The sequence below is a fragment of the Macaca mulatta genome, chromosome 17, assembly GCF_049350105.2.
Source record: "Macaca mulatta isolate MMU2019108-1 chromosome 17, T2T-MMU8v2.0, whole genome shotgun sequence".
NCBI classification, from domain to species: Eukaryota; Metazoa; Chordata; class Mammalia; order Primates; family Cercopithecidae; genus Macaca; species Macaca mulatta.
In genome coordinates, this window is record NC_133422.1 from 29,138,224 (window position 1) to 29,166,110 (window position 27,887).

The 27,887-nt window shown below is 41.1% G+C and overlaps 1 protein-coding gene across 3 annotated transcripts; it reads right to left on the minus strand.

Moving 5' to 3' along the window:
- Positions 1-3,883: 3,883 nt before the first annotated feature.
- Positions 3,884-27,733, minus strand: SPRYD7 (SPRY domain containing 7). 3 transcript variants are annotated; one of them, XM_015121095.3, is made up of 5 exons: positions 27,521-27,733; positions 22,020-22,136; positions 18,494-18,660; positions 11,771-11,873; positions 3,884-4,804 (listed from the first exon to the last, which is right to left on the minus strand). In XM_015121095.3, exons 1-5 carry the CDS (start codon positions 27,624-27,626, stop codon positions 4,707-4,709), a joined length of 591 nt encoding a protein of 196 aa, XP_014976581.1. In that variant the 5' UTR covers positions 27,627-27,733; the 3' UTR covers positions 3,884-4,706. The 3 variants fall into 3 exon arrangements, with proteins under 3 accessions (XP_014976581.1, XP_014976583.1, XP_028693341.1); XM_015121097.3 differs by lacking the exon at positions 22,020-22,136; XM_028837508.2 differs by lacking the exon at positions 11,771-11,873.
- Between the last annotated feature and the right edge of the window lie 154 nt (positions 27,734-27,887).

Below are 27,887 nucleotides of genomic sequence, written 5' to 3' on the forward strand. Positions count from 1 at the left end.
ATGGTGTGATTCATTTACATCACTAATTATAGCTAACATTATTCTGTGTTCGTATTCACTATTTACTTTAATAATTTGGTCCCAATTATTTTAAAAGAGCAAGTTGGAAGACAGTCTCATATCTGACACAGTAAATGGAAGAACAATAGTTCATTGATTCTACTATTGTTTCCACTCATCCATATGAACAGCCCAGTCGGCTCCCAATAGTGTCTCCCTGCCAGGTTGCATTAATAATGCAAATTAATATAAGTAATCGTTGATTATATTCCATTTACGAGTACTATGCTTGGTTATGCCTGCATACAGAAAAATTCCAGTTTCGATTACAGATTCTTTTCTCACAATTTTTTCAGGGTTATTGTATTCTCTAAAATAAATTATTGATTTAATATCTCTTACCACGTTCAAGATTTCACTTACATCTCCAGCTATGCTTTTGGTCCCTATCTAGACTTACGTTAAGAAGTAAACATAAAGTAAAAAGATGTGAGTAAAACACCATGCATTTGTCTGCTTTTGTTAGTGATTTAGAAAAGCCTTAATTCAAATTACAATTTTATACCATTCTTAACCCATAATAGTTTGTAATCCAAGTTACAACATAGCCCAGTAATTTTGCCTGATGAGCCAAAGGCAGTTAAAAACCAAATTCTTTTTCTGGTTTTTAATATGTAAACTGATTGTTCATAAAATTTTCATTTCACATACTTAACATATCTCGCAAAGTTTAAATCACTGAAATAACATGGAAAACATATCATTGATTAATTTTCAGTCTGAGTGTGAAAAACTACACTAGTATGGACAAATGGACTTTTGCAAAAACAGAATCAAGACAGTGAACAATGCCTTCTTGAGCCAGGAAAAAATACAAGTCTTTGCATGTTAAAATACAAGAATGTTTTGTGTCCTATCTACATTCATCTTTAGCTATCATTATATATTTAAGGTATGGGCATCATACTGTGCTAGTATCATTCTATTGGCTTAACAAAAGGTTTTATTTTAAAAGTTCTCCTAGTCAATGTACTTTTTAAAATACACTTTATTTATTTATTTGAGACGGAGTCTCACTCCGTCACCCAGGAGTGCAGTGGCGCAGTCTCAGCTTCTCAGCTCACTGCAACCTCTGCTTCTCAGTTTCAAGTGATTCTCATGCCTCAGCCTCCCGAGCAGCTGGGATTACAGGCACATGCCACCACATCTGGCTAATTTTTATATTTTTTGTTAGAGATGGGGTTTTGCCATGTTGGCCAGGCTGGTCTTGAACTCCTGACCTCAGGTGATCCACCCGCCTCGGCCTCCCAAAGTGTTGGGATTACAGATGTGAGCCACCACATCCGGTCGACTTAGTTTTTTAGAACAGTTTGTATTTATAGAAAAAGAGAAGACAGCATCAAGTTCCCATATATATCCTCTCCTAGTTTCTCCTGTTATTAACATCTTATGTTAGTATGGTTCATTTGTTACAGTTCATGTGATACATTATTAATTAAAGTTCATGGTTTAGTCAGATTTCCTTAGTTTTCACCTAATGTTCTTTTTCTGCTCCAGCACCCTATCCGGTTACCACATTACACTTGTCATGTCCTCTTCAGCTCCTCCTGGGTGTGGCAGTTTCCCTGACTTTCCACGTTTTGATGACCCTGAAAGTTTTGAGGAGCACCATCAAGTGTTTCATAGGATGCCCCTCTGAATTTGTCTCATTTCTCATGATTAGACTAAGGTTATGGGTTGTGGAAGGACAGCCAGCTCAATGTAATTTTCTTAAGACAAATTTGATATGTATGGAGATGAAAACACACCTAGATTTCACCAAACTGTTGTCATGGATATAAACCTAAGTATCATTTTTAGTATTATGTCTCTGCTGTATAATTAGAGGCAGAAAAGAATATGATTTTCAAAAGTTTGGCTTTAAAAAAACTGAGAGATAGAGACCGGGCGCAGTGGCTCATGCTTGTAATCCCAGCACTTTGGGAGGCCGAGGCGGGCAGATCACGAGGTCAAGAGATCAAGACCGTTCTGGCCAACATGGTGAAACCCTGTCTCTACTAAAAGTATGAAATTAGCCGGGTGTGGTGGCGGGAGCCTGTAGAACCAGCTACTCGGGAGGCTGAGGCAGGAGAATTGCTTGAACCTGGGAGGCAGAGGTTGCAGTGAGCTGAGATCGCGCCACTACACTCCAGCCTGGTGACAGAGCGAGACTCTGTCTCAAAATAAAATAAAATTAAAAAAAAAATAAAAAAAGAGGTAGATAACATCATAACAATAGCAAACAGTAGTCACTTTAATTTGCTTTCCCAAATAAGCACATTCTTTACAAATTAAAATTATGATAGAAAGCCAGACAAAATGCATAAGTAATACATACATAGCTAAATTTCATATACCTTCAGAGGAAAAATTTGGGGTTTATGTAAATAAGTATCACTCCAGTATATCTATCTTTTCAAAGCATATTTTCACATTTTTGTCTGCCAAATAAACAATAAAAAAGGATTTTGCAGGATTCTTTGAGCCTATGGGTCAAAAATAGCCCATCATAAATCCTTAGAAAATTTACAGTAGGCAAATAATTCTCCACTGAACAGCAGTTCTCAACTTTAGTGTGTATCAGATTCACCTGAAGGGACTGTTCAAACACAGATTCCTGGGTGCTATGCCCCAGTTTCTGATTTGGTGGGTCTGGGGTGGAGTCTGAGTGTCCATTTTTAACAAGCTCCAGTGATGCTGATGTTGTCGGTCTGAGGCACATCATGAAAACCCCTTTCTGGCCAGGCGCGGTGGCTTACGCCTATAATCCCAGCACTTCGGAAGGCCGAGGCGGGTGGATCATGAGGTCAGGAGTTCGAGACCAGCCTGGCCAACATGGTGAAACCCCATCTCTACTAAAAATACAAAAATCACACGGGTGTGGTGGCGGGCACCTGTAGTCCCAGCTACTCGGGAGGCTGAGGCAAGAGAATCACTTGAACCTGGGAGGCGGAGGTTGCAGTGAGCCGAGATCTTGCCACTGTACTCTAGCCTGGGTGACAAGGCAAGACTCCGTCTCAAAAAAAAAAAAAAAGAAGAAAAAAAAAAGAAAACCACTTTCCCTGATGCTTTACCATCCAGGAAACTACACTTATTAAGTGCCTATGATTTTTATTTTATTTTTATTTTTTTGAGACACAGTCACGCTCTGTCACCCAGGCTGGAGTGCAGTGGGGCAATCTCGGCTCACTGCAAGCTCTACCTCCTGGGTTCATGCCATTCTCCTGCCTCAGTCTCCTGAGTAGCTAGGACTACAGGTGCCTGCCACACCTGGCTAATTTTTTTTTTATATTTTTAGTAGAGACGAGCCAGGATGGGCTCGATCTCCTGACCTTGTGATCCGCCCACCTTGGCCTCCCAAAGTGCTGGGATTACAGGCGTGAGCCACCGCACCTGGTACAAGTGCCTATGATTATTAAGGTGTTATACATATATTACCTTATCTAATCTTAGAATCTTATGTCAGTATGATTGCTCCTTTTATAAATGGGAATCTGACACTTGGAGAGGAGAAAATGGGATGAGCAGCAAAACTACAATTTGGATCTCTTTCTAACACCCATGTTTTCCTGAACAATGTACTGTTTCTAGTTGATAAAGGAGGGAAATGTATGCATCCTTGCCATGCTCATTTGAAAACAGACAACATATCTAAAGATGTATAGAGTAATTGGTTCAGGTCCCAGGGCGTTAACAGTTAAAGGACAGTGATTCTAGGAACCCAGCAAAGACTCAGGGTCGTGAAGAGGATTCACTTATCTCGGAAATGAAATAATCACAGGTGATGTGAACTTAGTGTGTAACTAACAAAATAGGAAGAATATGTTTAATATAGTATGGCATATTCCTTAATTACAATTATTTTATTATTTCTTACAGAAAACATACAAATAAAAGTCCTTAAAAGAATAATCTCATTTAAATATAAAGCATCATTCTAGATGTCTGCCAGTGTATACTACATTACTAATGTATTCTAGATGTCTGCCAGTGTATACTACATTACTAATCAACCACTATTTACTCTGAAATTGAGGTAACACAGCCTGAGGCAACAAAATGCTCTGAGAGTTACTGAAACGTTTATCTCCTTTCACAAAGCAAATCAAAAGCAATGACATTACACAACAAAATAAGCAATTTAAGTTTTAAGAAAAGTGGTACATGATACAGTAAATAGATTGCCAAAAATGAAATTGCCAATAACATAAATTTCTCTCACTTTGTTATATTGTATATAAAAAAGGACACTAAGCGGCAAAATTATCCAACTGCAGACCTAAAATACTTAACGAGGTCTAAACTTCAGAGTGACAAAAACACCCGCCCAACTCTGTCTCTATCAAAACAAATATATTATGTAAGAAAGAGTCCCCTTTAAATATATATATGTATATATAGCCATGTTATACTGTTAATTAAACCCACAGTTCTATTTATTTAAATAAGAATTAAATAAACTGCCCAAATGCTTATTTTCATTTCACAAAACATAAAGTATTTCAAATCACAACTTCAGGGTGGTATACTGAATACACTGGTTCCTTAGACAGCATCAACAAGCATATTTTTAAGAATATATTTTCATCTATAGGCCAGGTAAAGTTTTATTAAATGATAAACATTTTTTAACAGTGCAGAAATACAAGTTTCAAAAACAAATACATTCAGAAGATCTGCTGTTCAAATAATATTTTTTCAAAACCAGGTGGAGGCGTATGATAAAATTCACTGAACTGGCAATCCAAAATTGCACTGTCATCAACTAAAGGATACAAAAAGAAAGAAAATAAATTAGAAACAAACACTTTAATTTGAATGAATACATAATTATAAAATAAAATAAACTGTCTCCATAATACTACAATATTAATAGGTAAGAAGAATAAATATATCTGCTGTCCCTGATACAAAACATAATCCTATGGGTAAAAACAGCCACAACAAAAATCAAAATCTGTCAAAAACATTGGAAGGATATATATAAAAATATTATTAATTCTCTCAAGAGGATGTGAATATGAGTAATTTTTTTCTTATTTGCTTATCTGTATTTTCTCAATTGTATACAATTAAGATATATATATTTTTTAAATGTTTAACTTTGGAAAAGTATAGATTCACAGGAAGTTGCAAAAATGTTAAGAGTCCAGTGTACCCTTTGTCCAGTTTGCCCCAGCGGTAACATCTTACATAACTACAGCTCAACATCCAAACCAGGAAACTGACACTGGCGCACTACTGTGAACTAGACTGCAGGCCTTACTCAGCTTCAAAATGTTTTTACCAGCATTTACTCAAGAGAAATGAATGTGTATATCCAAAGACATATTTTCAAATGTTCACGATAGCTTTATTTGTAATCGCCCCACACTGGAAACAAGCCTAATGTCCATCAACTGGTGAAGGATAAAGAAATTGTGATATATCCACACAGTGCTACACTTCTCAGCAATAAAAACTGATGAATTATTGATATATGCTACAGCATAAATGAATCTTCAAATAATTTTGCTGAGTGAAAGAAGCCAGACCAAAAGAAAAGACCATATGATTTTGTTAATATAATACTCCAGAAAATGCAGGCTAATCTGTAGTGACAGAAAGCAGATCAGTGGTTGTTTGGTTGGGGCTGGGGTAGGGAGAGGTGAGTAGGATATAAAAGGCAGAAGGAAAGCTTTGGGGTGGTGAGTATGTTCATTAACTTGACCCCGGTGATGACAAAACAAAACATGACCGTAAAGTAAAGCAAGTAAATAATTAGCACTGCCATCCAACAGTGATTACTCCCCCTGGGAGAGGAATGTAGCTGTGGTGCGGGCTGCATCTGGGCCAAGAAAATGTTCTATTTCTTGATCTAAGTCGTAATAATGTGGGTGTTCACTCGATAGCTATTTTTTTTTTTTTTTTTGAGACGAAGTCTCGCTCTGTTGCCCAGGCTGGAGTGCAGTGGCTGGATCTCAGCTCACTGCAAGCTCTGCCTCCCGGGTTTACGCCATTCTCCTGCCTCAGCCTCCCGAGTAGCTGGGACTACAGGCACCCGCCACCTCGCCCGGCTAGTTTTTTGTATTTTTTTAGTAGAGATGGGGTTTCTTCATGTTAGCCAGGATGGTCTCGATCTCCTGACCTCGTGATCCGCCCGTCTCGGCCTCCCAAAGTGCTGGGATTACAGGCTTGAGCCACCGCGCCTGGCCAATAGCTGTTTGTTAAATTGCACATATAAGTTTAATGCACGTTACTATATACTTTATATTTCAGCATAAATGCAGAAAAAAATGTAAATACTGGATTTGACATTCATGAAGTCACTAGTGATTTTAACAAGGGTGGTTTCAATGAGTGGTGTAATGGCAGCTGGATGGGGTTGGAGAACAAACGAACAATAACAATAAAGGTGTCAAATGCTCTACCCCCTGAGCTAGTCAAGTAATCTATACAAGAAACCCCCTGTGACACCAGTTTACCTGTGTAACAAACCCTCACAGGTACCCCCTAACCTAAATGTTAAAAAAAAAAAAAAAAGGAAACAAAAACAATAAAGATGGCGGATGTAGGTTATTCTAGAAGAAATGTGGCCATCCGGGGAAGGGGAAACACAGGACTAGTGAGGGATGCATGCCCAAAGAAGGGTGTTTGGGATGGGACTCAATGTTTATAAGCAGTGAAAAGGGAGGCCCATGACATGAGATATCAATGAAAAAACTGTCAAAGTGACATTCCAGAGTTGGGGAGTTTGGAACCCAGACTACAGATAAGAGTGTCTGCAACATGCAGAGCACCACTTCTGAGATGAGATGGAAAGAAGGCAGGACTGGACTTGAAGAGAGAGGGAAGCTGGAGTTCACTTGTGATCGTCTGTTTTTTGTAAAGTAGAAGGCAAGGCATTTTCAAAGGATGAATAGAGAATGCAAGAAGCACAGAATGCACAGACATGCACAAAGAATTGCTGAAAATTATTGAGAACTCAGATTAGGCTGGAAGTCGTAACTTTTTTTGTTTGTTTGTTTGTTTTTGTCTTTTTTTTTGAGACGGAGTCTCGCTCTATCACCCAGGCTGGAGGGCAGTGGTGCGATCTCGGCTCACTGCAAACTCCGCCTCCTGGATTCACGCCATTCTCCTGTCTCAGCCTCCTGAGGAGCTGGGACTACAGGCGCCCACTACGCCCGGCTAATTTTTTGTATTTTTACTAGAGATGGGGTTCCATCATGTTAGCCAGGATGGTCTTGATCTCCTGACCTCGTGATCTGCCCACCTCGGCCTCCCAAAGTGCTGGGATTACAGGCGTGAGCCACCGTGCCCGGCCAGGAAGTCATAACTTTGTAACCACACTTCTTCAATGTTATGCAGTCTTTTTCTCTCTATAGGTTAAGTGTAAGAAGAGACAAAATGAATGATTGGATTGATCAAGGATTAGGGATAGAAGGCAAAAGGGTACGGGGATTTAAGTTTCATGTTTATCTTTGACAAGATCAGGCTATTAAAATACTTGGTTTAATTGGACTGATTTATGAGTTCAATTTATGAAATATAATTTAGTATCTATAACCTTAGTACATTACAAATAATGTTGAATAAAAGAAACAGCTTAGAGCATTAAACTTATTTGCTACAGTTAACTTGTATAACTCACTCTACTGATATTTATTTTATTTCTCAGGCTAACCTATTTCAAATATCAAGCTAAATTTCCATTTACTCAAGTAAATAAAAGAATTGCTCTTAGGCTTACCCAATATGCAACACTAAACTGAGTTTTAAAATACACATTTACATGCAAGGACACAGAAGGTAAAATGACTGAAAAGTAATTTTAGGAGAAAAGAAGGCTAATGAAAACCTTAAACTAAAAGGTAATCACAAGCTTTGGCTATTATCATATTATTATATCTGTTATTGTATATTTCTTTTTTTTTTTTTTTTTTTTTGAGACGGAGTCTCGCTCTGTCGCCCAGGCTGGAGTGCAGTGGCCAGATCTCAGCTCACTGCAAGCTCCGCCTCCCGGGTTCCCGCCATTCTCCTGCCTCAGCCTCCTGAGTAGCTGGGACCACAGGCGCCACCTCGCCCGGCTAATTTTTTGTGTTTTTAGTAGAGACGGGGTTTCGCCGTGTTAGCCAGGATGGTCTCGATCTCCTGACCTTGTGATCCGCCCGTCTTGGCCTCCCAAAGTGCTGGGATTACAGGCTTGAGCCACCGCGCCTGGCCTGTTATTGTATATTTCTGACATCCCAGTTTGTCATCATTGATACTGCTATTTTAATTTTATTTTGCTTTTGAGACAGGGTCTTACTCTGGTGCCAAGGCTGGAGTGCAGTGGCATGATCACTGCTCACAGGAGACTTGATCTCCCACGCTCAAGAGATCCTCTCAGCTCAGCCTCCCAAGTAGCTGGAACTACAGGCACGCACAACTACACCTGGATAATTTTAAAATTTTTTGTAGAGACGGGTTCTCATTATGTTGCTCAAGGCTGGTTCTCAACTCCTGGACTCGAGCAACCCTCTTACCTCAGCCTCCCAAAGTGCTGGGATTACAGGCATGAGTTATTTCACCAGTGCTGCTTTTACAGTAAACTACAAAACATTTAATTAGTTCTTTTTTTTTTTTGAGATGGAGTCTTGCTCTGTCACCCCAGCTGGAGCACAGTGGTATGATCTCGGCTCACTGCAACCTCTGCCTCCTGGGTTCAAGTGATTCTTCTGCCTCACCCTCCTGAGGAGTTGCGATTACAGGTGTGTGCCATCACACCCGGTTTCACCATGTTGGTCAGGCTAGTCTTCAACTCCTGACCTCAAATGACCCACCTGTCTCGGCCTCCCAAACTGCTGGAATTACAGCCTTGAGCCACTGTGCCTGGCGTAATTAGTTCTTTTTCTTTCCTTTTTTTTTTTTTTTTGTGGAGACGAAGTCTTGCTCTGTCACCCAGGCTGGAGTGCAATGGCACGATCTCAGCTCACTGCAACCTCCAGCTCCTGGGTTCAAGCGATTTTCCTGTCTCAGCCTCCCATGTAACTGGGATTACAGGAGTGCGCTACCATGCCTGGCTAATTTTTTATGTTTTTACTAGAGATAGGGTTTCACGATGTTGGCTAGGCTGGTCTCAAACTCCTGACCTCAAGTGATCCTTCGGCTTCAGCCTCTCAAAGTGTTGGGATTATAGGTGTGAGCCACCTTGCCGGTCCTAATTAGTTCTTATTATAACCCAAATTTAAGAACTTAAATGAGAAAATATTTTTAGACTTACTAAAACTACAGGCAGAAAAATCATATACCTGTTTATTTAAAGTTGATGATATAAAATAGGCTGGGCAGTGACTCATGCCTGTAATCCCAGCACTTTGGGAGGTCGAGGTGGGCAGATCACTTGAACTCAGGAGTTGGAGATCAGCCTGGCCAACATGGTGAAACCCTGTCTCTAGCAAAAATACAAAAGTTGGCCAGGCGCTCATGCCTATAATCCCAGCACTTTGGAAAGCCAAGGCAAGCAGATCACGAGGTCAAGAGATCGAGACCACGCTCGCTGGCCAACATGGTGAAACCCCCTCTCTACTAAAATTACAAAAATGAGCTGGGCGTGGTGGTGCGTGCCTGTAGTCCCATCTACTCAGGAGGCTGAGGCAGGAGAACCGCTTCAACCCGGGAGGCAGAGGTTTCAGTGAGCCGAGATCGCGCCACTGCACTCCAGCCTAGTGACGGAGCGAGATTCTGTCTCAAAACAAAACAAAACAAAACAAAAAAACCCAAAAGTTAGCAGGGCGTGGTGATACACACCTGTAATCCCAGCTACTCTGGCGGCTGAGGCACGAGAATAGCTTGAACCCAGGAGGTGGAGGCAGCAGTGAGCTGAGATCACAACATTGCACTCCAGTCTGGGTGACAGAGCGAGACACTCTGTCTCAAAAAAAAAAAAAAAAAAAAGTTGATAATATAAAAAATGAAGCAGAATGGATAAAGACATTGTGGTTATGTTTTTCTAAAAAAAAAGAGAGAAAGAGAGAGAGCTTTTTTTAGAGATATGAATAAAACATTTATGAATAAAATTATATATTATCTGGCATTTGCCTCAAAATAATCCAAGGAGGGTAAGTGAAGAACAATAGCAGCGTTGGGGGTTGGGGGGGTGTAGATGAAACTCAACTGGCTCCAAGTTGATAACTGTTTGAAGCTGGCTGATGGGTATATGAGGGTTTATTATACTATTCTTTTTACTTTTGTACATGTTTGGAATTTTCTATAATAAAAATTAAGGTAGGCCAGATGTGGTGGTTCATGCCTGTAATCCCAATAGTGGTGCACACTTGTAGTCCCAGCTACTGGGGTTGCTGAGGCAGGAGGATTGCTTGAACCCAGGAGTTTGAGGCTGCAGTGAGCTGTGATCGAGCCACTGCACTCCAGCCTGGGGGACAGAGCAAGACTCTGTTGCAAAAAAAAAAAAAAAAAAAAAATTAAAGTAATTAAGTGGTATAGAGTCATCTCTCAAGCAGCCCAAGTCTTGGAGGGACACACTTGTATAGAAATAATAGCACTTATACATATGCGACTACCAAAGCAAAACAATCAGTATGAAACTATTCCAAGTCACTATTTCCCTCAGAAAAGTGTTAACGTTTAGGGAATTTTGCAAAGGTTATTAATGCACAGTCTACATAAAATTCCCATCTCTAATTCCAAAATATTATTTATAATTATGTTTCCTGGTCATGCAATCATTCCCAATAACTTGCAGAAAAAAATTTCTAAATTCAGTAAAGCTTTTTCAAACTTTCTAAAACATAAAACTACATGTTGAAAAAGGGAGTATGATTATTGCATATTTAAGTATAATCATTGTAGTTAGCAAGTTTTTTTTAAATACATGGGGAACAGAAACTATCCTTAATCTTGCAAAGTGGGATTGTAATATCCTACTGACTACATTCCATATAAAAAGGTCCTTATGGCCGGGCATGGTGACTCACGCCTGTAATCCCAGCACTTTGGGAGGCCAAGGCGGGTGGATCATCTGAGGTCAGGAGTTCAAGACCAGCCTGGCTAACATGGTGAAACCCCATTTCTACTAAAAATACAAAAAGTAGCCAGGCATGGTGGCAGGCACCTGTAATCCCAGCTACTCGAGAGGCTGAGGCAGGAGAATCTCTTGAACCCAGGAAGTGGAGGTTGCAGTGAGCCGAGATTGTGCCACTGTACTCCGCGCTGGGTGAAGAGTGAGACTCCATCTCAAACAATAAATAAATAAATAAAATAAAAAGGTCCTTATTAACAGTGTGTCCAGATTTCTAGATGATAGCTATAAAAGTAACATACATGCTGATATGGTTTGGCTGTGTCCCCACTCAAATCTCATCTTGAATTATAGTTCCCATATTCCCCACGTGTTGTGGAGGGACCCGGTGGGAGGTAATTGAATCATGGGGGTGGTTACGTTCATGCTGTTCTTGTAATAGTGAGTGAGTTCTCTCAAGATCTGATGGTTTTATAAGGGGCTTTCCCCCACTTCGCTCAATCTTCTCCTTCCCACTGCTATGTGAAGAAGGATGTGTTTGCTTCCCCTTCTGCCATGATTGTAAGTTTCCTGAGGCCTCCCCAGCTCTGCAGAACTGTGAGTCAATTAAACCTCTTTCCTTTATAAATTACCCAGTCTTGGGTATGTGTTTATAGCAGTATGAAAATGGACTGATACACATGCCAAACAAAAGTTTATATCTAATAATACACTAGAAATATTTCAGCTTACCATAAACAACTGGATACACTGTCCCTCGTATACCTGATGCTGGACAATGCATGTTTTTTCCATTCAAGTATACATTTAACTCAACATGGTCATATGTAATACCCTAGGAAGGAAAAAACAGAAATGTTCCATAAAAGCTGAGCTGTCAGAAAGCATTGACTGGGAAGTATGGAAACACAAAAAGCTAAGCATAGGTTGACAATGATTTTCTTTTTTTTTTTTTTTTTTTTTTTTTTTTTTTTTTTTGAGACAGAGTCTCGCTCTGTCGCCCAGGCTGGAGTGCAGTGGCGCGATCTCGGCTCACTGCAAGCTCCGCCTCCCGGGTTCACGCCATTCTCCTGCCTCAGCCTCCCGAGTAGCTGGGACTACAGGCGCCCACAACCGCGCCCGGCTAATTTTTTGTATTTTTAGTAGAGACGGGGTTTCACCGTGGTCTCGATCTCCTGACCTTGTGATCCGCCCGCCTCGGCCTCCCAAAGTGCTGGGATTACAGGCGTGAGCCACCGCGCCCGGCCCAATGATTTTCATTAAGGGTTGACAATTTGGTAGAATTCTACTTGAACTGAGCTAAAAAAATTAGCAGTGATTATGAGGGGGGATAAAGTCAGGTAACATCCCAAGAGTCCACATTAGAGGTAAAAGATTAAGGTAAAACTGAACTAGGATTCAGTTTAAATCCTAGAATTATATTTGTATAATCTGGATTTTATATTTTGAATGCTAAGATAATGTAAGTACTACATACCATGAATAGATAAAACTTTCACACTCATACAGAAAACACTGCTCTCTCTCTACAGAATTTGATCTTAAGAAGGAAAAACAAAGGTTTTTATCACTGTCAGGACTTACTACCTGTCACTGTTTCCAAATTTTGAAGAAACATCTCTATACAATTTATTTCCAGAAGGAAATAACACATTTCTACATCTCCTTACCCTGGTTTCAAATTTGTCAAGTGTATAATCAAGGAAAAGCTGGTGTTTACAACTGAATAAAATTGGTAATTAGTTTCAAGTTAAAAAATAGAAAAATAACAGCTCAAATGATCTAAAAAACAATGTAATAAAAATTAATTGGTACACTATTGATGGCAAAAATCACAATTAGTGATATTAATAATAATTGTTAAAATGCTAGAAAAGACTTAGCCCATATTATATACCAATAGTGCTACTATTCTAGGCAGTTCATATTTACTCATTTAATCCCCACAAGAAGACAGTATTATTATCCCCATTTTACAGATGAGGTAGCTAAAGCACAGAAAGATTAAGTAATTTACCTAAGGCTGCACAGCTAGGAAGTGGAAAAGCTGTGATTTAAATCCATGCAGTATGATTTCAGAATACTTGCTCTTAATCACAATACCTCTCTCTAAATCACCATGCCTCTCTTTTTTTTTTTTTTTTTTTTTTTTTTTGAGACAGAGTCTCGCTCTGTCGCCCAGGCTGGAGTGCAGTGGCCGGATCTCAGCTCACTGCAAGCTCCACTTCCCGGGTTCACGCCATTCTCCTGCCTCAGCCTCCCGAGTAGCTGGGACTACAGGCGCCCGCCACCTCGCCCGGCTAGTTTTTTGTATTTTTTTAGTAGAGACGGGGTTTCACCGTGTTAGCCAGGATGGTCTCGATCTCCCGACCTCGTGATCCGCCCGTCTCGGCCTCCCAAAGTGCTGGGATTACAGGCTTGAGCCACCGCGCCCGGCCCATGCCTCTCTTTAAACACTTGTTCTTAATCACCATATCTCTCTTTAAAACTTTATACAATAGCTACTGATAACAAAAAGAGATCTTTCCCTTGAAAGACAGCAGAGATCTTTCAATAGAGACGTCATCATAGACCAACAAGCAAACCACTTCAAGGATTTCAGGATTTCTGACTGTAGAAAAATTCTACCAAGTTAAAAGCTTTTTAGAGGTAAAAAAGATTTTATAGATCATCTTAGTCTTAATTCTCTCTCTTTAAAAGCAAGACAGCAAAAGCCCAGAGAAGCTAATGTGGTAAGTGCTATGAAAGATTATCAATTCTTAGCAAAGCCAGGGTTAACTTAAACAATTATTAATAATTAAGGAATATTGAGAAAGATAAATAGTACATAGATTGCCTTTGTTTCACTTTAGTTTGTGTCTTTAGATATAGTAATAAAGCTAACTGATGGCTGGGATTCACTTTTCTAATGAAAAAGTCTGTTTTCATTTTAAAAAACAAAAACTTAATTACATAAAAAAAGAAAGTATGTTACTCTCATTATGGGACTACCAGAAATCTAGCAGTTCACATCAGTGAGGCTGTAATCCAGGCACCTTCATCCCCCAGTGGCCGATCGCAAACAAACAAGTTTTGTTTTTGTTTTTGAGAGAGTCTCATTCTGTCACCCGGGCTGGAATGCAATGGCATGATGTCGGCTCACCGCAACCTCCGCTTCCCGGGTTCAGGAGATTCTCCTGCCTCAGCCTCCCAAGTAGCTGGGATTACAGGCGCCCGCCACCATGCCTGGCTAATTTTTGTATTTTTAGTAGAGATGGCATTTCACCATGTTGGCCAGGCTGGTCTTGAACTCCTGACCTCAAATGATCTGCCCGCCTTGGCCTCCCAAAGTGCGGAGATTACAGGTGTGAGCCACCGCACCCAGCATCAAACAAGCAAGTATTAAACCCAAGCCTGCAGCAGCAAGATCCCAGTACCAAAGAAGAGAGGAAGGATGTGAGAAGTCCCACCTCCAGTATAGTTTAGTTCAAGTATTTTCTTTCCTTTTTTTTTTTGAGACTAGGTCTCACTCTGTCGCCCAGGCTGGAATGCAGTGGTGTGATCTTGGCTCAGTGTGATACGCCCGCCTCAGCCTCCCAAAGTGCTGGGATTACAGGCATGTGCCACTGTGATGGGCCAGTTCAAGTATTTTCTAACCTAATCTATTCTATGATGAAGAAACTGGGTTTGACTCTGCCAAAATAATAGCAAAATATACTGTATGCTCTATGTCTTCATTAATAATTGTGTGCAGGTTACTGAACAGATTCTGAAATTAGACTGCTTCAGGTACGATCTTGGTTTTTGTTTTTGTTTTTGAGACAAGGTCTTGCTCTGTGGCCCACGCTGGGTGGAGTGCAGCGGCAGGATCATGGCTCACTGCCGCGTTTATCTCCTGGGCTGAAGCGTTTCTCTCACCTCAGCCTTCCAAGTAGTTGGAACTACAGCGGCACGCCACTATGCCCAGCTAATTTTCTTTTTAAATTTTGTTTATTTATTTATTTATTTATTTATAGAGATGGGGTCTCACTATGTTTCCCAGGCTGGTCTCAAATTCCTGAGCTCAAGGGATCCTTCTGCCTTGGCCTCTCAAAGTGCTAGGATTACAGGCATAAGCCATAGTACCTGGCCAAGCTATATAGTCTCATAATTAACTCACATAAGAAGTTACTTAACTTCTCTTAATCTGTAAAATGGGGATAATACTACCACTACTGTAACGGGCACGGTGGCTCACGCCTGTAATCTCAGGACTCTGGGAGGCCGAGGCGGGTAGATCACCTGAGATCAGGAGTTCCAGACCAGCCTGACCAACATGGCAAAACCCTGTCTCTACTAAAAACACAAAAAAATTAGCCAGGAGTGGTGGCAGGCACCTGTAATCACAGCTACTTGAGACTGAGGCAGGGGAATTGCTTGAACCTGGGAGGGGAAGCTTGCAGTGAGCTGAGACTGCACCATTGCACGTCAGCTGGGCAACAAGAGCAAAAATCCATCTCAAAAAAAAAAATAATAATAATAATACCTATTTCAAAAGGCCATTATGAGCATTAAACAATTTAATCCTTGCCAGGCACTTAGAACAGTGCCCATAATAAATACTTAGGTCTGGGCATGGTGGCTCATGCCTGTAATCCCAGCACTTTGGGAGGCCAAGGTGGGCGGATCACGAGGTCAGGAGTTTGAGACCAGCCTGTCCAATATGGTAAAACCCCATCTCTACTAAAAAATACAAAAATTTAGCCAGGCGTGGTGGCATGCACCTGTAGTGCCAGCTACTCGAGAGGCTGAGACAGGAGCATTGCTTGAATCCAGGAGGTGGAGGCTGCAGTGAGCCGAGATGGCGCCACTGCAATCCAGCCTGGGCAACAGAGTGAGACTCCATCTCAAAAAATAAATAAATAAATAAATAAATAAATAAATAAATAAAGGCTTAGAAGTGTTCGTTATTGTTATTATTAGAGTGTTTATAAGACTTCTCTAAAATTAAACTGATAAATGCATGTTAAAATGAAATTTGAACTTTTCAGAATTATATGTATAAGGAGAAAGTAGGCCGGGCACGGTGGCTTACACCTGTAATCCCAGCACTTTGGGAGGCCAAGGCAGGCAGATCATGAGGTCAGGAGTTGGAGACCATCCTGGCAAACATGGTGAAACCCCGTCTCTAGTAAAAAAATAACAAAAAATTAGCCAGGTGTGGTGGCGGGTGCCTGTAGTCCCAGCTACTCAGGAGGCTGAGGCAGGAGAATGGTATGAACCTGGGAGGTGGAGCTTGCAGTGAGCTGAGATCATGCCACTGCACTCTAGCCTGGGCGACAGAGCGAGACTCCGTCTCAAAAAAAAAAAAAAAAAAAAGAAAAAGGAGAAAGTAAGCATAAACTGTGTCATGTGTCTCTTTCTAGTTCTGTAGCAGGCTGTGCTGTACTGGGTGATAATCATATGAATATAATCATATAATCATTTGGTTAGATGTTCAGAGCTTATTTTTCTTGATTTCTCCTCAGAGAATGGTACATGACTTTAATTCTAAACACATGAGAATGCTTTTCCTCTCTTATAATCCATTCTACTTATTCCATGCCACCGTTAACAATTTGGTAAAATTTGTTCTCCAGTGTTTGAACTAGGAAGATAAAGTTAAAATGGCAGGGTAATGTTTTTCTTTTCTTGGCTCTGCATGTATTTCATAGTTTTAGTTCTCCTTTTATGAGAATAAGCATGAAAACTTGAAGTCTAATTTAACGACACTGACAGACTAAAAGTGGCATTCTTCAGTCTGTCACATTATGCTATCAGACATTACAATGAATGAAATGAGATAGGAAGGCAGGTAGAAGTTTCAGTTCATCAACAAAGAAAAACATTTGTTACTGATTATCCTTTCTTATGTTTGAATTTCATCTTTTAGGGTAAACAGGTTGACAGCATCAACTTGACTTCAAGATTCTCTTTCAAGAAATCACCATTTGAATAAGGTTGTTCCATATTATGGGCATCTGGTAATGATCTACAAATACAGAACCAGCTATTCAAAAAGAATGGGGAAAAGCAGATTTTTTTGAATGGCTTATGCCTTTCATCTCATTTTTTCTTTAGTAAATTCCGGAAAAAAACTTCCAACAATTAAAAACTTACTGTTGTTCATATTTTTTAAATTGCAAAAAAGAGAAGAAAGATCAGGCCATAATTAAAAATCTTAATTTCCACACCTTGCTTCATTCTTTCTAAAATACTGTACTTTTTTATAATTAATTAACCTGGATTTCTCTTATCTGTATCATCTTATTAGAAACTTTCTCTCATGATTCACGGATTCCTCTCAACTTGATATCAGAATTGAGAACCCAAGGTTCGGTGTACAATGGCACCTCGGCTCAAGGAGACTCCAGGACTCTGTTCTCAATCAGTAGCCTGACCTCAGTGGATAGGGAGGGGTTTTGGATACGCAGTGTGGGAGGAAGTATCTGGAAAAGACAGAAAGAAATCTTTGGATTACATTTTCAATGTGCTAGCTTTGTAAAGAGTTAAATATAGCCAGTTAGGAGTAAAAACAGAAAAGTCTTAATAACATGTAACTTTTACTATCCTCTGCTTTCCAAAAAAGAAAAACTTTTCTACAATCAAGCTTTAGGATTTTGAGTTCTGTTCTCTGAAGAGTTTAATTAGGTTAAGTTTAATGAAGATGAACATTTCTGATAAAATGCTGTAATTCTCTAACAGAATTTCATAACAAATTAAGAAATAAATGTGTGGCTAGGTGCGGTGGCTCTGGCCTGTAATCCTAGCACTTTGGGAGGCGGAGGCTGGTGGATCACTTGAGGTCAGGAGTTTGAGACCAGCCTGGCCAACATGGCGAAACCCCATCTCTACTAAAAATACAAAAAAATCAGCCGGGCATGGTGGTGTGTGCCTGTAATCCCAGCTACTCAGAAGGCTGAGGCAGGAGAATAGCTTGAACTTGGGAGGTGGAGGTTGCAGTGAGCCAAAATCATAACACTGCACTACAGCCTAGGTGACAGAGCAAGACTCTAAGAAAAACAAAACAAAACAAAACAAAACAAAATCCAAGAAATAAATGTGAACATTTTCCCTAAGAGATATCCAGCCTCAAAAATATCTAGCATTTTCTAATATAAGCTTCAGCAAACCAAACTTAGAATTGTGGGCCAAGGTTTCTCTAATGTGAGAGAAACAGGAATGTGTGGTCAGCAGCCAGCCTGTCATTAATTCTCCAGAGTAGAAATAAGGGTTCACACTGATTTTCCTGGCCAGTGGCAGCTCTAAAAAGGAGGGGGCACTTGAGTAGGGCACAACATCTATACCAAGTGCTCTCCTGGAAAATGCACCATCTCATTAGATCCAATTCCATTGCTTTGGAATTCAAACCACAAACTCCCAGGCAAAGCTGTAGATACTAAAAGCAGTTCAAGTTTCGTCATTTACAGTGGAAAGCAACTCCATGAAGGAACTCACCACCACGTCTCCTTCCTGTGGAAGACTGTTTGCTGGCAGCCTATTTTTCTCTTCATTGTTGTGGTAAAGGGCTCCATCATTTCTCATCACCAGACTGTGCACATCTCGGCCAAGAGGAATCTGATTCAAGTTAACCTTCTGAGTTGCAACACCAATACCCCAGATTCCTAAAAATATAATAGTTTAAATGCCCTCAAAATCTGAAGACTACAACCATAAACAGAGTTATTTTAAAAGGGAGTATAAACTTTTTAAAGGAAGTACTGTATTATCACTAAATTGTTTTCTATTACTCTTTAAAAAAAATCTTCTTTTAAAAGTAGTTTGCACCAGCCTGGGCAACATGCCCAAACCCTGTCTCTATAAAAAATACAAAAATTAGCTGGACATGTGAGCATGTGCCTGTAACCCCAGCTACTTAGGAGGCTGAGGTGGGAGGATTGTTTGAGCCAGGGAAGTTGAGGTTGCAGTGATCCATGACCATTCCACTGCACTCCGGCCTGAGCAACAGAGCCAGACCCTGTCTCAATAAATAAATAAAATAAAATAAAATAAAATAAAATAAAATAAAGTAAAAGTAGTTTGCAAACCATACTATGTTCTCCACAGATGTAATGCAGCCTAGGAGATAAGAGAGTGGGCCCTGGAATTGTGCAAATGAAGATTAAATCTTGACTCTGCTATGTCATCTTGTGCAAATTACCTAACCTTTCTTTGTTCCCTTATCTGTGAACTGAGGATTCTAACAGTACTCACCTCACAAGGTTATGAAAACATACAAGATAATTCAAGTAAAGCACTTGGAACAGTGTAAGTACTCCAAAACATGAGTAAGTAAAGCACACAATAAGTATTCAGAAAATGCTAGCTGTCATCATCATCATTATTATTCTCTCAAAAAGATATTTAAAAAGCTACACATTGAATTTAAATGGCCTGGAATTCAATTTCAAGCTCTCCCTCTGAAAAGTGGGAATATACTGTCTTCAGTTTTTACATCTACAATGAGTGACAAACAATATATGCCATAAGCAATATCATGGAGAGGAGAAATTAACAATAAGGTGTAAAATCATTTTCTTACCCAGTATTTGAAGCCACCACACCCAGCTAATTTTTCTTTTCTTTGTAGAGATGGGGTTGTGCTATGTTGCCCAGGCTGGTCTCAAACTCCTGGCCTTGAGCAATCCTCCTGCCTTAGCCTCTCAAAGCGCTGGAATTACAGGTGTAAGCCACCATGCCCCACTGAAAATCATCATTTAAAACTAATTTAGAGCTAGGCACGGTGGCTTGAGCCTGTAGTCTCAGCTACTGGGGAGGCTGAGGCAGGAGTACTGCTTGAGCCTAGAAGCTCAAGGCTGCACTGAGCTATAATCATGCCACTGCACTCCAGCGTGGGTGACAGAGCAAGACCCCATCTATAAATAAATAAATAAGTAAAACTAATTTAGAAAATAAGCCCTAGGGGGAAATTTCATATCATTCAAGGCTAGTCAAGTAATAGTAAGATTCATTTACTCCACTCTCATTTTCCTATTATCTACCCATATTACTGATGCAGTATTTCACTAGAAGTTTATTTACAATAAAGTTTTTTTTTTTTTTTTTTTTTTGAGACAGTCTTGTACTGTCGCCCAGGCTGGAGTGCAGTGGCATGATCTTGGCTCACTGTAACCTCCGCCTCCTGGGTTCAAGCGATTCTCCTGCCTCAGCCTCCCAAGTAGCTGGGATTACAGGTGCCCACCACCACGCCGGCTAATTTTTTGTACTTTTAGTAGAAACGGGGTTTCACTGTGTTGGCCAGACTGGTCTCAAATGCCTGACCTTGCAATCCATCCCCTCAGCCTCCCAAAGTGCTGGATTACAGGTGTGAGCCACCATGCCCAGCCACTTTTTTTTTTTTTTTTTTTTTTTGAGATGGAGTCTTACTCTGTTGCCCGGGCTGCAGCACAGTGGTACAGTCTCAGCTCACAGAAGCCTCCACCTTCCGGGTTCAGGTAATTCTCTTGCCTCAGCCTCCCGAGTAACTGGGACTACGGGTGCCCACCACCATGCCTGGATGATTTTTGTATCTTTAGTAGAGATGGGGTTTCACCATGTTGGCCAGGCTGATCTTGAACTCCTGGCCTCAGGTGATTCGCCCACCTTGGCCTCCCAAAGTTGTTGGGATTACAGGCATAAGCCACCATGCCCGACCACTTTACAATAAAGCTTTTATTTAAAAAGTTTTCCCATATACAATACAGACACAGTTAACTAACCTATTACAATCACATAGAATTGCTTTACAGTTCAAGAAACTCCATAAATTTTAAAAAGAGAAATATAGACTGTAGACTTCTATCTGAATTATCAAGAAACTCCATAAATTTTAAAAAGAGAAATATAGACTGTAGACTTCTATCTGAATTCTGAATTTGATGACTGCTTCAAAACACTGAATCAGGGTATCTTAATAACTGAGTTAAGAGAAAAACTCTGGCTCACGCCTGTAATCCCAACACTTTGGGAGGCCGAGGAGGGCAGATCGTGAGATCGGGAGTTTGAGATCAGCGTGACCAACATGGTGAAACCCCCGTCTCTACTAAGAATATAAAAATGAGCCGGGCATGGTGGCGCATCCCTGTAATCCCAGCTACTCAAGAGGCTGAGGCAGGAGAATCGCCTGAACCCGGGTGGTGGAGGTTGCAGTGAGCCGAGATTGCGCTACTGCACTCCAGCCTGGGCAACAGAGCAACACTCTGTCTCAAAAAAGAAAAAAAAAAAAAAAGAAAAACTCAGAATCAACAGATTGACTTTAATCCTAAGATAAATAGCAACAGTATATGCTGCTTATATGTTTGACCTTATATGCTTGACCAAACAAGAGGGTTCATCTGGATCCCATTAAAAATACTAGTGTCTTATATTTATACAGCATGTCTTGTCTTAAAACACTTTCATACAAAGAGTTCCCGTGAGGCAGAAAGGGCAGCATCTGTAATACCCATTTTATAGATAAGAAAACTGAACCTGGCCGGGCGCGGTGGCTCAAGCCTGTAATCCCAGCACTTTGGGAGGCCAAGATGGGCGGATCACGAGGTCAGGAGATCGAGACCATCCTGGCTCACACGGTGAAACCCCGCCTCTACTAAAAATACAAAAAAAACCAAAAAAACAAAAAAACAAAAACTAGCCAGGTGAGGTGGCGGGCGCCTGTAGTCCCAGCTACTCGGGAGGTGGAGGCAGGACAATGGTGTAAACCCGGGAGGCGGAGCTTGCAGTGAGCTGAGATCCGGCCACTGTACTCCAGCCTGGGCGGCAGAGCGAGACTCCGTCTCAAAAAAAAAAAAAAGAAAAAGAAAACTGTACCTAATTTAACTAAATTAACTAATTTACCCAGGATCATACAATAAGAAGTGGAAGACCCAGATCTTCTAAGAGTTTGGTGCTTTTATATTACCTTCTGAATCTTTTCTATGTTACAATTTACTCTTAATATTTAGAACAATTAGGACTTTTAATAGTAAAGTACCATTATACCAACCTGTGGACTGGACTTTGAATTCAAAATAGCTTTTGTTTTGATGTAAAGGTGCGCTGGCTAAACAACCTCCTGTTCCACATATTCTTCTTCCATTCTTTACAATAACAACATCTGTTCCTAAATAAAAAATGCAGACACTATGTAAAGTTTTGTATTTTCCTTTTTTTTTTTTTTTTTTTGAGACGGAGTCTTGCTCTGTCGCCCAGGCTGGAGTACAGTGGCATGATCTTGGCTCACTACAACCTCCTCCTCCTGGGTTCAAGTGATTCTCCTGCCTCAGCCTCCCGAGTAGCTGGGACTACAGGCACCCGCCACCATGCCCCACTACATTTTTATATTTTTAGTAGAGACGGGGGTTTCAACATATTGGTCAGGTTGGTCTTGAATTCCTGACCTCGTGATCCACCCACCTTGGCCTCCCAAGGTTCTGGGATTACAGGCGTGAACCACCGCGCCCGGCCAAGTTTTGTATTTTCAATCCAACAATCAGGATTAATTTGTTCAGTTCTAACTCAGTCCACAAAAAATAGGGACACTGTAAGTACTTTGAAATATAGCTGAATTATTTTAAATATTTAATTCACTATTTTTTCCTAATGGAACATTTATAAGTAATATTCATTTGTATGTATAAATTATTTTTATTTTTATTTTTATTTTTTTGAGACGGAGTCTCGCTCTGTCGCCCGGGCTGGAGTGCAGTGGCCGGATCTCAGCTCACTGCAAGCTCTGCCTCCCGGGTTTACGCCATTCTCCTGCCTCAGCCTCCCGAGTAGCTGGGATTAATTAAGCACGCTGGGTACAGTGGTTCACACCTGTAATCCCAGCACTTTGGGAGGCCGAGGTGGGCAGACTGCTTGAGTGCAGGAAGTCGAGACCAGCCTGGGCAACCTTGCAAAACCCCATAACTACAAAAAATACAAAAATTAGCTGGTGTGGTGGCATGAGCCTGTAGTCCCAGCTACTTGGGAGGCTGAGGTGGAAGGATCACTTGAGCCTGGGAGGGAGAGGTTGCAGTGAACTGAGATTGCACCACTGCACTCTAGCCTGGGCGAGAGAAGTAAGTTTTAATTAAGCAGTTTCAAGTAAACTGTAATAACTCTGAATTATTTGGAACGTTTAAAACACTTTTAAGGTAGAAATAGACTAACTCCTTTAATATTTAGCCAGGATACCAATTGATGATTTCATAATTTCTTAATTTAAACCAAAACATAAACACAAGAGACTTTAGTAAATTGGTAGTTTTCAATTCTATTCAAATGAATTAAAACAATTTACTAAAAGCCACCTGAATGCCTACTAAATACAAGCTACTATACTTGTGCATTAGTCATGTAAGAACTGAAGAGTACAGGGAATATGCAAAAGAACACACATCTATGTTGAAGTACCTGACAGTGAAAAACTGCTAACTTTAAGATCTTAAAATGTTTATTAAGATAGCTACTTCAATCACATTGCAAATATGTAAACAAGATTTTAACAGTCTTACACACGGTTTATTCTCGTGGAAAATTTTTATTTTAGATGAAACAGCATCTATAGATGAGAGTGAGAAAGAGAGACACTGTCTCCTGATGTGTTCCTAGTACCAACTTGATTTAGGAAAACATGTATATCAGAGAATACACATAATTCTAACATGTAAGAAATAGCCCATACACCAATGCCTATAACTCCCAATACTTGTGGCCACTACTACCACTTTGCTGGCAATAACTGTACCAGCCAAGCAGATCTGAATATTAGAACTGTATGGGACTCTTCCAGAAGGGGTTAAAAAAATTAGGTCATAGTAACAAAAGGCTGAATTCACAGGTAAACAAAATTATTTGGGACAAATACATAAGAGAAATGCAAAATTTTCAGATTCTAACACAATTCTAAACTGGTTAAGACATGCTCTCCCTTAAACAAGGTAAAACTGAGATCCTATTGTATGATTACTAAAAATTCATTAGCATCCTTTTTTTTTTTTCTAATTTAAAAAGTTAACTCCCAAATTCTGGGAAAGCACCTTTATAAATAATTTGCATCTTTCTACTCCATATACCTGCAGTAGTTTCAACTGGAGAGCATCTTCCTTGATGGCAAAGACCATGCAGTGTTTGGCATTGAGCAGCTGCTCATCAAATAAATGATAAAGGATGAATAAATATGCTGGGCTAAGCACTTTGTAGTGGACATGCAGCATCTGTTCCCCTTTTCCTGACGGACTTCCCTCTGGAGATCAAAACAGTTCCAAGAAAGCTGACTATCTCTGCTTCAGGTGTACAACATTTGACCTAGGTTAAGGCAATCAGTGCCCTGCACATTTCTTGTCCACAGTAACTAAGAACTGCTACATGACCTAATCAACTACAATTAGAATCTCAGGACTTTTGCCAGCACAATGGGATAAAACACTCTTGGCCAGGCACGGTGGCTAACAATCCCAGCTCTTTGGCAGGCTGATGCAGGCAGATTACTTGAGGTCAGGAGTTCTAGACCAGCCTGACCAACATGGTGAAACCCCCATCTCTACTAAATATACAAAAATTACCAAGGCGTGGTGGTGGGCGCCTGTAGTCCCAGTTACTCAGGAGGCTGAGACAGGAGAATTACTTGAACCCAGGAGGCGGAGGTAACAGTGAGCCGAGATCAGGCCACTGCACTCCAGCCTGGGTGACAGAGCGAGATTCCCTCCCAAACAAAAAAAAAAAAAAAAAAAAAAGAATATTTAGGGTGTTTATGAATCATTAGGGAATCATTTTAAGCTTATCCCATTTCTCTTTTTTTTTTTTTTTTTTGAGACGGAGTCTCGCTCTGTCACCCAGGCTGGAGTGCAGTGGCCAGATCTCAGCTCACTGCAAGCTCCGCCTCCCGGGTTTACGCCATTCTCCTGCCTCAGCCTCCCGAGTAGCTGGGACTACAGGTGCCCGGACCTCGCCCGGCTAGTTTTTTGTATTTCTTAATAGAGACGGGGTTTCACCGTGTTAGCCAGGATGGTCTCGATCTCCTGACCTCGTGATCCGCCCGTCTCGGCCTCCCAAAGTGCTGGGATTACAGGCTTGAGCCACCGCGCCCGGCCCCCATTTCTCTTAAGTACACAAATGTCCTGTATTTGAATCTGTAGTTTTAATGATTGGTACTGCTTAGACAGTCAAGGCAAATTTGAGTACAGCCAGAATGCCGCATAAACATAGCCACAGAGGATGTTTTAAGAAACATAAATTTCCAAATGAGTGGTATCCCTTTCAAAGTAGCTCCCTTGGAAGTCATTTGTTTCTAAAATGTCAACTCACAATTAAAAGCCAAAGATATGGCATCAATGATAATACTTACAAAAACTATGCCATAGAAAATTACAAAAGAGGAATTCCAAAGTGGTTTTAAGTAATACAACATCACCAAAATGACAACCCTGAGAGATAATCACTTGAAGTATACAGACAATTTTATTTTAAAAAATCATATTTCTTAGGTTATTTAATATAATAATGTTTCACACAACCAAATCCATGTGTTTCTAGTTTCAAGTCAAGATCAATCCATGCTCTTCTAACTCAACAACCCTTTTCTTTCATTTTATTCAGGTTCTCAAATCAGGCTCCTCTGTGAATGAATAATTTAAGTTTACAGAAAGGCTAAGAAAAAGCTTCCTGGCCAGGCACGGTGGCTCATGCCTGTAATCCCATCACTTTGGGAGGCTGAGGCAGGCAAATCACGAGGTCCGGAGTTCGAGACCAGCCTGACCAACATGGTGAAACCCCGCCTCTAGTAAAAATACAAAAATTAGCGGGGTGTGGTAGTGGGTGTCTGTAATCCCAGTTACTCAAGAGGCTGAGTCAGGAGAATCACTTGAACCCGGGAGGCGGAGGTTGCAGTGAGCCGAGATTGTGCCACTGCACTCCAGCCTGGGCAACAACAGTGAAACTCCGTCTCAAAAAAAAAAAAAAAAAAAAGAAAAGAAAAGAAAAAAAGAAAAAACTTCCATGCAGTTAGAAAATTTGGAGATGACATTACTCTATTTCATCCAATTAGTAGCTGACAGTTGCTGGACAGCTTTGGAGAAATAAAACATAGTGGAATGAGTATATCTGACCAGCTCTTCCTAGAGGAAACAGACGCCAGAGAAAAGGAATGCTTCAAAGAGCAGACTGCAGTAATTCAAGAGTCTAACAGTAAAGATAAGAAGTGCTGCAGCTGATCATGAGTTCCAGGAACTATGTACGGTTGTCCTTCACTATATTCTAAGCACTTATAACAATGCCTGCCACCTGATAGTTGCTTAATAAATATTACTTCAGTAAATGAGTAACTGAAATGGAAATATTTTCTGGGGAAAACTATAGGATTTGAACTCCATCGTCTATAAATGATGATGGATAAAAAATAATTTAAAGATTACTTATGTATTAAGGATATGTGCTACATTTGGGAGATCTAAGAATTAAAAGTAAATACACACGTACAAGGTGATTACATAATTATCACATTTAGTATGTGTTATACAAAAATGTAGTGGGCAGAGTGTTTCCAGAATTATTAGGAATCTGGGCAAGAGAGGGTTTTATCATAAATATTAAGAAGTGCCTTTTTATTTCAAGGCACTGTCCTTTAAACAGTCAGAAATGTGTGAAAAATCAAAAGTGCAGAAGTATAGTTAGAATAAAATAATCCACAAAACACATTACTCTAACTGAAATAAGTATATTGGGAAATCTCTCCTTCTAGAACCACATTCCAGAAGCATGAAACTACCTGGGAAAAGTCTAAGAACAGAAATAAGGTAGTGAAAGAGGCTATGACAGGAGAGGAAGAATGTTAGATAAATTATATGGATTGGAATTAAAAGGATAAAGCAGATGCAAAGGAGCAAAGTGCTATTTTATTTTGCAACAGCTTGACCTGTAGGGAAGAGACCCATCAGATGAAATTACAGTACCTCTAACAATGACTAAGGAGTCGGGCAAGGGGAGGTTTTAGTTGAAATGGCAAGTTCTGACCTGAGGTGCGACTTCAGACTTCTGCAGTCTGCCTCGTTTTGACTTTAAGTGATAGGAAAATTACTTCCAATAATACAGGTTTCAACCTATAAATGATGGGGCTCAAGAGACCCGACCGACAGTCAGGGCAGGAGGAGGAGCAAAACCGGACCTAGAAGCATTCTGAAAATGTGTAGGTTTTGACTGGGGCGCGCCAGGAGGGCACTCTCCGCCCCCTCGCCTGGGGACGTGTGACATCTCCGGAGGAAGCCCTCGGAGTTCCTGTGAAAATGGGAGGTCCACACGCCCACTCGCGATGACAGACACAGAGAGGGCTGCGCAGCCTTGAACACAGAACCGGGCCCAGTTTGAGTCCGCCGGCGTCTGGAAAGATCTGTGAGACGAAATGGTGTCGGGGCAGCGTCGCCTGCGCGGCGGGGCAGCGTGGGGACCCTCTGACCCTGCAGGTCCCCCTGCCCGCCGCGCCCGGCCCCCGTGAGCCGTTGGGTCTGGGGAAGGGAGGGCCCTTACCCATGTGCTGCGTATCCAGCTGCACGGCCGGCATCTCCTTCAGAGGGATGTGGCCAGTCCCGCCGTCTCTGCAGCACCGCAGGCAGCACAACACCGAGGTGGCCATCGCGCAGGGACCACCGACTCCGTCGCCGTCCCTAGACAGAGACGACACCGCCCCCCGCCGCTCCGCTCTGTCTCCTGCCCCCGCCCGAGCGCTGGACTTGTCTGTGTGGAGCTCGGAGGCCGGTACAGCGACACCCTAGGCCGGGAGGGCGCAATGCAGGCTGAGGTTAGGCCGGCCTGCGAGGAAGACGCGGAGAATCAAAGGGGCCGGGGAGGGACCAGACAGGGCGAGCGGCGGGGCGGGGCTGGGGAGACGGGTGGG

Excerpts from the sequence above, each read along its gene's own strand:
- SPRYD7 (XM_015121095.3), bottom strand. The coding sequence starts at position 27,626 with ATGGCCACCTCGGTGTTGTGCTGCCTGCGGTGCTGCAGAGACGGCGGG. Across the intron at positions 11,874-18,493 it reads CACAGGAAGGAGACGTGGTG|GGTATTACATATGACCATGT; the intron begins GTGAGTTCCTTC and ends TTTCCTTCCTAG. Across the intron at positions 4,805-11,770 it reads AGTGTATCCAGTTGTTTATG|TTGATGACAGTGCAATTTTG; the intron begins GTAAGCTGAAAT and ends TGTATCCTTTAG.